We start from the raw sequence: 10,244 nt of genomic DNA, 5'->3' as shown, positions 1-10,244 counted from the left end.
AAATTTGAAGTTGGTTCTTTTTTATTACTTTCAATAATTTTTTTAAACTCTAAAAATTGAGTAATTTCTAAAGTTGACCAACTTCTAAGTTTGAGCTGCTATCAATTTTGAGGTTGAATATGTTCTACATATCTTCTTTCTTAAATATACTTCACATAGTATTCTTCCAAGCCTTATAGTTTTTGGGACCAACTAACATCTTACTAAGAATAAATTACTAAATCTATAGATCTTAATTCTATCAATAATAACAACTTCTTATTATACAACTCTTAATAATTTAATAATATACTCTTAAACTCTTATTACTACTTATAGCCAATTCAAACATTATTTGATATAATTATGAATTAATTAGTGATAGTATAGGCACATACATTTCTATATTACATAGTGTTGAAAGGCAAAGTTGTACTAATTTTGTCAAAAAAAAAAAAAAAAAAAAAAAAAATTCAAGAGATTCTCACCTAAGAAATCAATGGCATTTCTCAACATTACTTTAGTTGGAGACTTTAGAATTTACTATCAAAGTTTGGAATTACAAGAACGAAAGAACCTATGGATTGTTCTAAGTATAATGTAATTTTTGTTTTATTAGTATTTTTGTAGTTATACCTACGAGTTAATCATTTTTATTGTTCATCTTGCAAATAAGTATGTATAATAATTATTGAAGAAAATTATGTGGTAATTAACAATTACATGACATAAGAAGCATGAGCTCTCTTGACAATGATAAGCTCTACATTATATCTAAAGAAAGATCTTGTTGAAGATAAGGTCACTATCGAAGATTGGAAAAGCCAATCCTATTAATATTTTCTAAATTTTAATAGTATACACATCAACCTTTTTCACATACGATATGAAACAAAGAAACCATGGAACATAGGAACAAGAAAACTATAGAACATTGGAACTAGAGAACATGGAAGCCATGAAGAAAGAAATGGATGGATGTGCTAACGATTGCAATGCCCAACAGCAAAAGTTTCTGCTAGTGTGTGTGTTTGTGTTTATATATATATATATATATTTAGTCTATTTAATTAGCTCCTTGACCAGAATTATTTTTGAAGAAATAGACCTCTTCTTGTAAATTCAAAACAGAAAATCAAAAATCAAAATCAAAATAGAACAAAACTTGAATTGGATTTTCTTCTTTCTTTTCTCTGTGAGCAGAATGGGTTCAAAATAATTTTGAGTAACAGACGCAAATGTCAAAATGTAGGTATCAACACCTACAAAGCACCACAGACCTTCACCTTTCATCACATTTAACAGTAATAATGATTTTAGCAAATATCAAACCACAACATATTTTTTAAAAGAAGTTAGGTATGAAGTAAGACAAAAATACAGGGAGGAGGTTTTCAATTTCTATCAACCAATTGAGCTGACACGCTACTCTACCCAGGATGAACATTTCTCATTCTTTGGCTCAGAAACAGGCTCACTGTCTCTAGGTTTTTGCGGAGGTTTCGTTTGGGGTGGTCACGAGCATTTCTTCCGCAGAGGATGAAGAGCAGTTGATGGAAGAAGTGCGCGAGGTGTTCACAGCAAGTTGTGAGGATCATTGCCATCCTAGGGGACGCCATGTCGTTCATGAAGGGAGACTTGCTCTCGAAGACGCGGAAGCTGATGAAGGGCGGAATTATTGCCAGGCCTCGCTGGTTCGATGCTGTCATGAGGTGCCCGTCCACGACGAACTTGACCGATGCCATTAGGGTTTATGTGCCGAGAGTTTAAAACACTGCGCCCAGGCTTCCTTCGTTTTTTTGTTTTTTTTGTTGAGTCAGCATGGAAAATCAAGATAGCCGGTCTTCTAGAAAAGATGGAAAGGGGCGCAAGGAGAAGTATTCAAGTGATTTGAGTGATGATTATATGGATAGGAAGCGGAGTTCCTCAAGGAAAGATGAAGAGCGTCGCAAGAAGAAGTACGAGAGTGACTCAAGTGATGAGTCCCTCGATAGCAGGGATAGCAGAGATACCAGGGGAAGGAGTTCCTCTAGGAAAGATAAAAAACGGCAGAAGAAGAAGAAGACGAAGTATGAAAGCGACGTCAGTGATTTATCTCAAGATAGCAGAGGGAGGAGCTCCTCAAGGAAGGATAGAAAGCGAGAAAAAGATCGCAAAGAACGGAAGAAGCTTAGGAAGGAGAGAAGGAAGGATAAGGAGCGAAGACGCAACAAGGATAATGCAAGGGACGTGTCTTCAGATTCAGATGTTGATGTTGCGTCGAAACCAGAGGACATTGTAAAGGAGATCTACACAAATTTTCCAGTTGAAGCAAAGGATCTTGGTCAGGTATAATCCCGGGCAGGAGATCCTGACTGAATTCCCTAGTCAACAATTTTTATGGGTTCAGATGCACTATTGTTCTTCGCAACCACCCACAGGGATGTTCAGCTCATACATGAAACATTAACAAGAGTCGCAGTGTACGATTTCATTTTCAACCGTAACGATAAATATTCATCTCAACTTCACGGTGGTAGTCTCTGGCATCATCTGTGAGTAGTTACTGAGCCATTCTTGACTTGCATTACAATGTGTAAGTACACGACGAGCATTTTCGACTTATATCCAATTTTTTTTCTTTTGCCTTGCTGCAGCTAATGGAGATGATGGATAGTGGCCAAGCCGTTGACATCAGTGGATTGCCAAACAAAGGACTTGTTTTACTCCTCAAGAAGCTGTTTTCAGCATTGAACCTAACTTTCTCGCAAGGGACTTATTTAATACCCAAAGACGCAGAACCAACGATGGAACGTTTGGCCCCAATTTTCAAAGAACTCTCCGCAGCAACTCCTGCTACGCCTGCAGAAACAAGAGCAGATTTGGAGACCCCTGCCACTCTAGATAATGGGCCAGGTCCTGTGGAAGTAAAGCGCAGGTAAGCTGTCAATTTAGGTAATCGCTTCCGTCTAACTTGTCATTGCAAATTCTTAACAAATGTGGCGACGTACTAATGCTTTCGGTCACAGGTGACCTTGAAATACTGACTTTATGGTTTGTTTTTGCGTTTCTATTACTGATGTTTCTGAGGGACAGGGTCATGGGTCCAGCGATGCCTTCAGCTGAAACGTTAGCAGCCGCTGCACGACTTACAGAAGCTGAGGCTCGTCTCAGGTATGACGGTGCCATCTGGTAAACAGTTCTTATTTGGTCGAGTACATTACGCTATATAAATTGTGACTGATACGAGTAAGGCCCATTTTTGTCGAAGGCATTTTATTTCCTTCCAAATGTCCGTGTTCTCATTTTCGATCCTTCTCAATAATCTCACCATTCTGTTCACGTCAGTATTTTCTTCATATTCGTATGCAGTCAGATATGTCTTTGTGATCACATTTTTCAGGGAGGCAGAGTTGGAACTAGAGAATGATCCATTGATTGGACCTGCTCCTCCAACAGTGGTGGCAGAGGCTGCTTCTGCCAATGAAGCTGAGCGATTCGAAGAGGTATTGTTATGAAGTGACTCTCCAAGTACTCTTGATTCTTGTCCCTTGACAAAAGCGCCAAACTCTTCAATATTCGTTGGTTCAATTTCACACCTGACTATTATGCAAACGATTAATTTGTTGAATAGATTTCGTAATGTATACTGTTTCTTTCTGTTGAAGCTATTGCCCTGTTTGCTAATAGACTCTACCCGTTTTTCACTATTCATCTCTGTTCCCAGATCACCGTGGTTAGGTATTGTCATTTGTAGTGCTGCTCAATGCTTTTTGCGAGATTCTGATCAGCGTGCTGACTTTGCAGGTATCCAGAATGCTTTCTCGTGAAGTGAAAAACGCATACGATGTATTGGGCGTAAAGGCAGATGTTGAACCCACTGTTCTGAAGAAAAAGTGAGTCTTTTGCGGTTGAAATTGAATTTGATCCTTCGAAACCGCTAGTTGAACCCAAAACTTTTTGGTATGCGATATAGCTTTGTGTTTTTGTTTTTTTTAATTTGTTTTGATTTGTCTGAATCTCGTTATTGATTGATGCAACGTTGCATGACATGTTTGTATCTCCTTAGTTGCTGGGTATTATGTGATTAACTGTTCAGGTATTGGAAATTGTCTTTACTGGTACATCCTGATAAGTGTCCACATCCACAAGCGCACGAGGCCTTTATGGCACTAAACAAGGCATTTAAAGATCTTCAGGATCCCACAAAGGTTAGTGATTGCGAAGCATCAGCTGTCTATTTCCGAAATGTGAGGGGCAATATACTTGGATTGTGGTGGAAAATCTGATGTGATGGATGAAATTCTTCGCCAAAAGTATTGTCTTACATCAAGCGCTTAATGATTATTCAGAAAGCTGAGATTGACCGCAAAGTTGCTGAGGAACGGGCTCGCGAAGAATTTGCGGTAAGCACCAAATTCTTGGTTCATAATTTGAGAGAACCTAATTTTTCGTATTTGTGCTTTGCATTAAATTATTCCCTCATTAATTGGATGAGTCTAACCGATTGAAATGTCCTTCCATAGGCTGAACTGCAGGCAAAACGTGAGGCTGCTCAATGGAGACGTCTTCGAGGTAAACATAGACATCTACTTTACTATGCCTTTCAATATATCAGCCTCCTCTGACATTAAGAGGCCTTGTTTTGATTTTTTTATGAAAATGTGTTCGATTTCGGGAAAGTATACTACTCTGTGTAGTTCTGTTATTTTTATTTTTATTTTTTAATCGAACTGAGAGATGACGTGCAAAATACAGGAGAGGAAGAAGAGGGTGATGACGAGCTGCTGAGAGGTCCTCAGGAGGTGGCCAGAGATGAATGGATGACAAAACTTCCACCTGAGAGACAGGTTTGCATTACCTATTATTCCTGGATGTTGCAGAGAGGACTTATCTAGTTATTTCCGTGCTTGCTGCATTAAGTTTTAGCAGTCAGAAGTCATGCTTTCTCATTGCTTTGGGACTACGTGCACAGGCTGGTGGACCTCCTGCTCAGCATAATACCTTCTTCAGCAAATCTGAAAAAAGTGGCCGTGGAGACACAAGCGCTTGGACTGATACGCCAGCGGACAAAGCTCTGAAGGCAAAAATGCAGTAAGTTTTATTTTTTTCCCTCTTCGTTTGCAACTAATCTTTCTCTCGACTTCTCAAAAATGGATCACTTTATAAAGGTAGTCAATTCCTTTGGAAAAGACTGTTATACAATATTAGGATCTTATAGATACTTTCTTCAATTAGATTTTGTCTTGAATTTACTGCTTAGCGTTTCAGGCAATATGTTTCTTTCATTGTCTTGTTCATGGATTAAAATGCTTATGTGACCTTGGATTGAACTCAGGTATTTGGAAGCATATAAGCAAGCTGCTCTCACAAATGGTCCCACTGACGAGCTTGAAGAACGCGAGAAAGAGAGAGCAGCAAAGGAGGCACAACTTATGGACTCATATAACTCAAACAAAAGGTCTATATCGCTTGTGGAGAAGCACAAGGCTGAGAGGTCAGCAGGTAGCAAGAAGAAAAGCAAGAAGACTGATAAAGTAGGGGTCGTATCTCGGAGAGAAAGTGAAAAAGAGCCAGAATGGAAGCAGAATCACCCTTGGAAACCGTGGGATCGAGAGAAAGATTTAGCAGCGGGAAGGAAATCCGTAAACTTGGACCCCAAGAATTTCAAGGCAGAACTATCATCTAGGTTTGGGGGTTTCACTGACAATGAGCCAAGAAAGTTTTTGTAGGATTCAAACCTCAACAAATCGAGATTTAAGAGTTGGTTTATTCAAAAAATGCCTGTACAGGTGCTTGCAGAATCAATTGAATTTATCGGAGCTGATATCGTGTTGCTGCCTTTCCTGTGCAATTCATCCAAACGATGACAAAGTGTGTTGCGCTTGCTCTTCAACGACGTTGCGGCCACTTGATTTGGTTCTACTTCGGATGTTGTATTAATTGTGGAGAGCAAGATGAGACTTGTGCATAGGTTAGTATTCAGCTTTAGCTATCCTGGACGTTCCCACTTGGAGTCGCAGCTGGGCATCTTGCAGGTCTAAGTTTCTGGTAATTTTAAGGGAAAATATTATATATAGCCCTCAAATATGTCGAAATATCAAGAATACCTTATATTCTTGATAATAGTTTATATATCCTTAGAATTGTTTACAATAGCACACGGACCCTCCCTAGAATTGTTGATATAGCACACATAACCTCCACGTTGATAAGGTGTTAGAAATCTGACAATCTCATTAATGTTTTTGTCTTCATTTGGGCCCAAATAGTGGTTTTTGTGATTTAGTGTGTCAGAAAAAAGGTCCCTCGTTATGTGCATTTGTAGGCAGATTGTTAGAAAGTTAATGTCGCAGCTGCTTGAGAGTGCGTAGCATGCGGCTCTCTCCCCGCAGCATCCTGTCCACCGCCACCTCCGGTGGCTCTCTCCTCCGCAGCATCTTCGATGTCACGCATCTTACATTTACTTGTGCGAAACTGATGGCCAAGGACCACCCAGGGTACGGAGATGAGATATGGCCTTTTGTGACACACTTCGTGGAGTGCAAACCTTACAAATTAGGAGCTAATGTGGAGAATGACAAATGTTTCAAACAGATGGAGCGTGCCTTCAATTTCCCAGATAACCAGGTGCTAGAGAAATATGGTTTTTCTCATTTGGCTCTTGGTTTGTTCAAGACGCAAAAAATTCGTGGACTCTATTGATTCACTGGGCTTAGAGAACATCTCGGAGAAAGAGTCCGACCATACAGCAGCCAAATCCAGGTTGCTGCAACAATCTGCACAGGGAGAGGGCTTTGACTCCTCAATCATGAAGTAGGAAGCAACTTACTACTTGGCAGCGGATGTAAAATCTTGTCAGTACTTTGACCTGTTCGCATGAATTTTCCCTTCAAGGTGTTGTAACCCCGAGCCGAGATTCTGAAAGTAAAATAGCGGAGGTTATGCGTCTTCCTCAAAAACCTCAGCGGCTTATTTTTTCAACAATTCAAGCCCACACTTCAGATCTCCGTGCGGTCGCTGGAGGAGGTCATGTTGCGAACTGCACCGGCGCTTGTTGAGTAAACCAAGCACAATTTGTCATTCATGTACCGCTTCCTTTAGTTCAAAGGTTCCTTGAACGGTAATGGCTTACTTGAAGTTGCTTGAAGATGTTGGATTCCACCCTGATGGACCAGTTGGAGAAGGTGTCTTTGAAGAAGGGATCAGCCAACCATCTTGGCAGGTAGATGCTCTCGGCTTCAGGGACCTTGGACCCGAACATGTTGCGCAGCACAACAATGATCTCGTGTAGTGTTTCACTGTCCTCCTGTTGCTCAATGCGGCGGGTCTCTTCGTCTGCAACAGTCACCATGAGAATATTCTTCCCTGGAAATTCGTTGTCCAAGTTCTGCACTCACACAACAAAAAACCAGAGATTTTCGGATCTAGGTTAATTGCTTTAAATATGAAGACACTTAAACGCTAGCTCTTTCACTAGATGAAGATGAAGTGAATGATCCAGTACCTGCCAGATCGGGTAATAAATAGCCTCGGCGCTCATCCGCATACATCCAAAACTTCGTCCAAGGACTGGTGTTCCAGAATGTGTTGGAGAATTTTTAAAATATCTTGGTGTACACTGCTATGTTGGATGTGTAGATAGCTTTGAGCTTCCAAAACGGAAAATCAGGCACGAAATCAATCAGTTTGCTCTGGAGCACGCCCAGGCTAACAGACACAATGACATAATCGGAAGTGTACACTTCACCGTTTTCCGTCGTCACTTTTACTCCTTTTTTGGTATACTCCACCTCGCAAACAACCTAAAGCATTGGAAGATGACCCCACAACTTAATAAATCCTCCAGTGGAGCCGCAACGACACGCATCGCATTGCAGAATACAATTGTCGCAAGCATACCTTATTTAACTTGAGGCGTGGATCGGTGATTGTCTCATTATCGCTCGCAAGGTACGCTTTAGCCAAATGATGGACTATGGATTTAAATCTGCGGGACTCATGAACAAATTGAAAACTTTCTCCAAAATTGGTAATTGTAGGAAGAGGCTGTGTGTTCTTCAAACTCGTCACTCTCGGAGGTTCGGCGATTTCATAGTCGTTGTCATAGTAGTCTAACACAATCTCTACTGGAGTGTTTGGGGGTTTGAAAATCACCAGTGCACTACATCACATCGGTCACATCCTGATTGCTTTTCAACCAGCTTTTGCAAAGGAGATTGAAATTGATTAAACTTAGAAGAATGATTGTACCAGAATCCATTCAGAACTTCAACTTTTCCCTGTACGCTGCCTTGAATGCTTTGCGGCAAATCCGAAGTTTACGGGATGATTTCTTGCATGCACAAGACGGGATGCTCCAGGGAGAGAGCCGCATGTTGTGCGCTGTCGGGTGGCTGCGGCACTCTCCATCTTTTTTCTGCAATATGCTCGACAGTGCATATCATTTTTTTTTTTTTTTTTTTTTTGACAGGCTAAATCACAAAAGCTACTATTTGGGCACAAATGAAAAAAACATTAAAGGAATTCTCAAATTTCTATTTATCAAGGTGGAGGATATATATGCTATTATCAACAATTCTAGGGATATATATGCTATTATCAAAAATATAGGGATATTCTTAATATTTCAAAATATTTGAGGGGTTTATATGATATTTTTTTCTAATTTTAATTATATTTAAGACATAATGATGAACTATTAAAAGTAAGGCTATTAAAACATAAGGTTATGTACAATAGTGGAAATTCTCATGCTTGCAACTATAATCTCCAATCTCAATAGAAGTATAATAGATCCTATAATCCTCAATCCTCTAAAATTTGACATTCTTTTCAAAGAATCAGTTTCTAATAACAACACAAGTAGCTTCACCACAAGAGCTAGGTATTGAACTTGCTAATCATCTCTAAATTGATAACACTTAGAACCTTTAGTTACAATATTTTTGGTCCGAGATTTTAATTGAAGTTGGTCCATGTCTTCTATTGGTCCAACATAGATTTAAATCTTAGTACCAAAGCCCAAAAATATACACTAGTCTAATTTGTTTGCATAACAGATTCTAATATTTCAAAGTCCAACGTATTCAATTGAGTAACCAAAGATTCATACCACCTTTCTACAAGAATTTCAACTGATTTAGCTTACATCTTTCAAATATTAATTTATTAAAAACTAATTTTACATTGTACGATATATATATATATATATATATATACATATATACATAATAATTTTGGTATAAGATCAAAAAACAAAGAAATCTTTTCATTGATTGTGAACAAGGGAACTCCAAAAATACGAGAATATATGAATATTAGAGCATGGGAATTTCTAGGGCATCATAGTCTGGAAGATGTCTCTTTCATTTGTCATGAAGAAGTGAATATTATAAACATGAGAATATAAAGTAGTTGGGACCTTGAAAATTCTCCTTGTATATTAGAAGTCCAAGCATTCATCATAGAAGACAATTAGTTCTTTACTTAGAAACTATTGATGGACTAATCTTCAATTTACGACATAATTATAATTTTATCACTTTTTCATGATCATTTTTTATAATCTTGTCAATAGATACTTATGATTAATTATAAAACTCACCACCACTATGACATTTATTTCAAACTTCATACTCATTCTATGCTATTATAACCTTATTTATAAGATAATAATTATAAATTTTTTTTGCCTTTCATGTAATCTACCTCAAACTTCATGTCTTCTTCTTCCATCATTATAATCTCAATGTCACATTGTCGTATTATGTGAAATCTTGCTTGAGAATGCACTGGGTACTTAACAATGGAAGATAAAAGAAAATTGCAATAAGTTCTGATAACTCTAATAGAATCATATATAAAATAAAATTAAATCTTAACAAATATAATAAAATATTAATTAAGTCCAATCAAATTTTCATAAAAATTATAAAAAAAAAATACAAAAAAATCCTAAAGAACATCTAAAGAAATCATAAAGAAGTAATAAAAAAATCCTAAAAAAACCCCCAAAAAAAATTCAAAGAAACCTTACAAAAATCCTAAAGAATCTTTAAAAAATCTATGTGAAATTCAAAAGAACCTTCAAAAAATTCTAAAAAAATCCATAAAAACCTTTAAAAAATCTTTAAAAAATCCTTAAAAAAATCCTAAATTCTAATCCAATCCTAATTAAATCCTAAATCCTAAATCCAATCCTAACCAAATTCTAAATTGTAAACCAAATCCTAATAAATTTCTAAACAAATCCTAATCAAAATCTAATCAATTCAAATCAATCA

General features: G+C 37.8%; 3 protein-coding genes across 3 annotated transcripts; 1 reads left to right on the top strand and 2 right to left on the bottom strand.

Moving 5' to 3' along the window:
* Nucleotides 1-1,480: 1,480 nt before the first annotated feature.
* Nucleotides 1,481-6,227, top strand: LOC112291693 (uncharacterized). Its single transcript, XM_024539490.3, has 11 exons — nt 1,481-2,307; nt 2,616-2,896; nt 3,055-3,132; nt 3,362-3,464; nt 3,766-3,854; nt 4,058-4,169; nt 4,311-4,364; nt 4,485-4,533; nt 4,717-4,808; nt 4,934-5,052; nt 5,297-6,227. The coding sequence occupies exons 1-11, from the start codon at nt 1,801-1,803 to the stop codon at nt 5,688-5,690; spliced, it is 1,878 nt and encodes a 625-aa protein (XP_024395258.1). The 5' UTR covers nt 1,481-1,800; the 3' UTR covers nt 5,691-6,227.
* Nucleotides 6,228-6,936: 709 nt separating this feature from the next.
* Nucleotides 6,937-7,628, bottom strand: LOC149987810 (polyamine oxidase 1-like). Its single transcript, XM_090255671.1, has 2 exons — nt 7,466-7,628; nt 6,937-7,348 (listed from the first exon to the last, which is right to left on the bottom strand). Exons 1-2 carry the CDS (start codon nt 7,505-7,507, stop codon nt 7,064-7,066), a joined length of 327 nt encoding a protein of 108 aa, XP_090111797.1. The 5' UTR covers nt 7,508-7,628; the 3' UTR covers nt 6,937-7,063.
* On the bottom strand, nt 7,560-8,335 carry LOC112291465 (polyamine oxidase 6). Its single transcript, XM_024538890.2, has 3 exons — nt 8,229-8,335; nt 7,861-8,122; nt 7,560-7,763 (listed from the first exon to the last, which is right to left on the bottom strand). Exons 1-3 carry the CDS (start codon nt 8,333-8,335, stop codon nt 7,560-7,562), a joined length of 573 nt encoding a protein of 190 aa, XP_024394658.2.
* Nucleotides 8,336-10,244: the final 1,909 nt, after the last annotated feature.

The sequence above is a fragment of the Physcomitrium patens genome, chromosome 14, assembly GCF_059467195.1.
Source record: "Physcomitrium patens ecotype Gransden chromosome 14, ASM5946719v1, whole genome shotgun sequence".
Taxonomy (NCBI): domain Eukaryota; kingdom Viridiplantae; phylum Streptophyta; class Bryopsida; order Funariales; family Funariaceae; genus Physcomitrium; species Physcomitrium patens.
The sequence above is the reverse complement of the archived record's forward strand: the minus strand, read 5'-3'. Positions and strand labels throughout refer to the sequence as shown.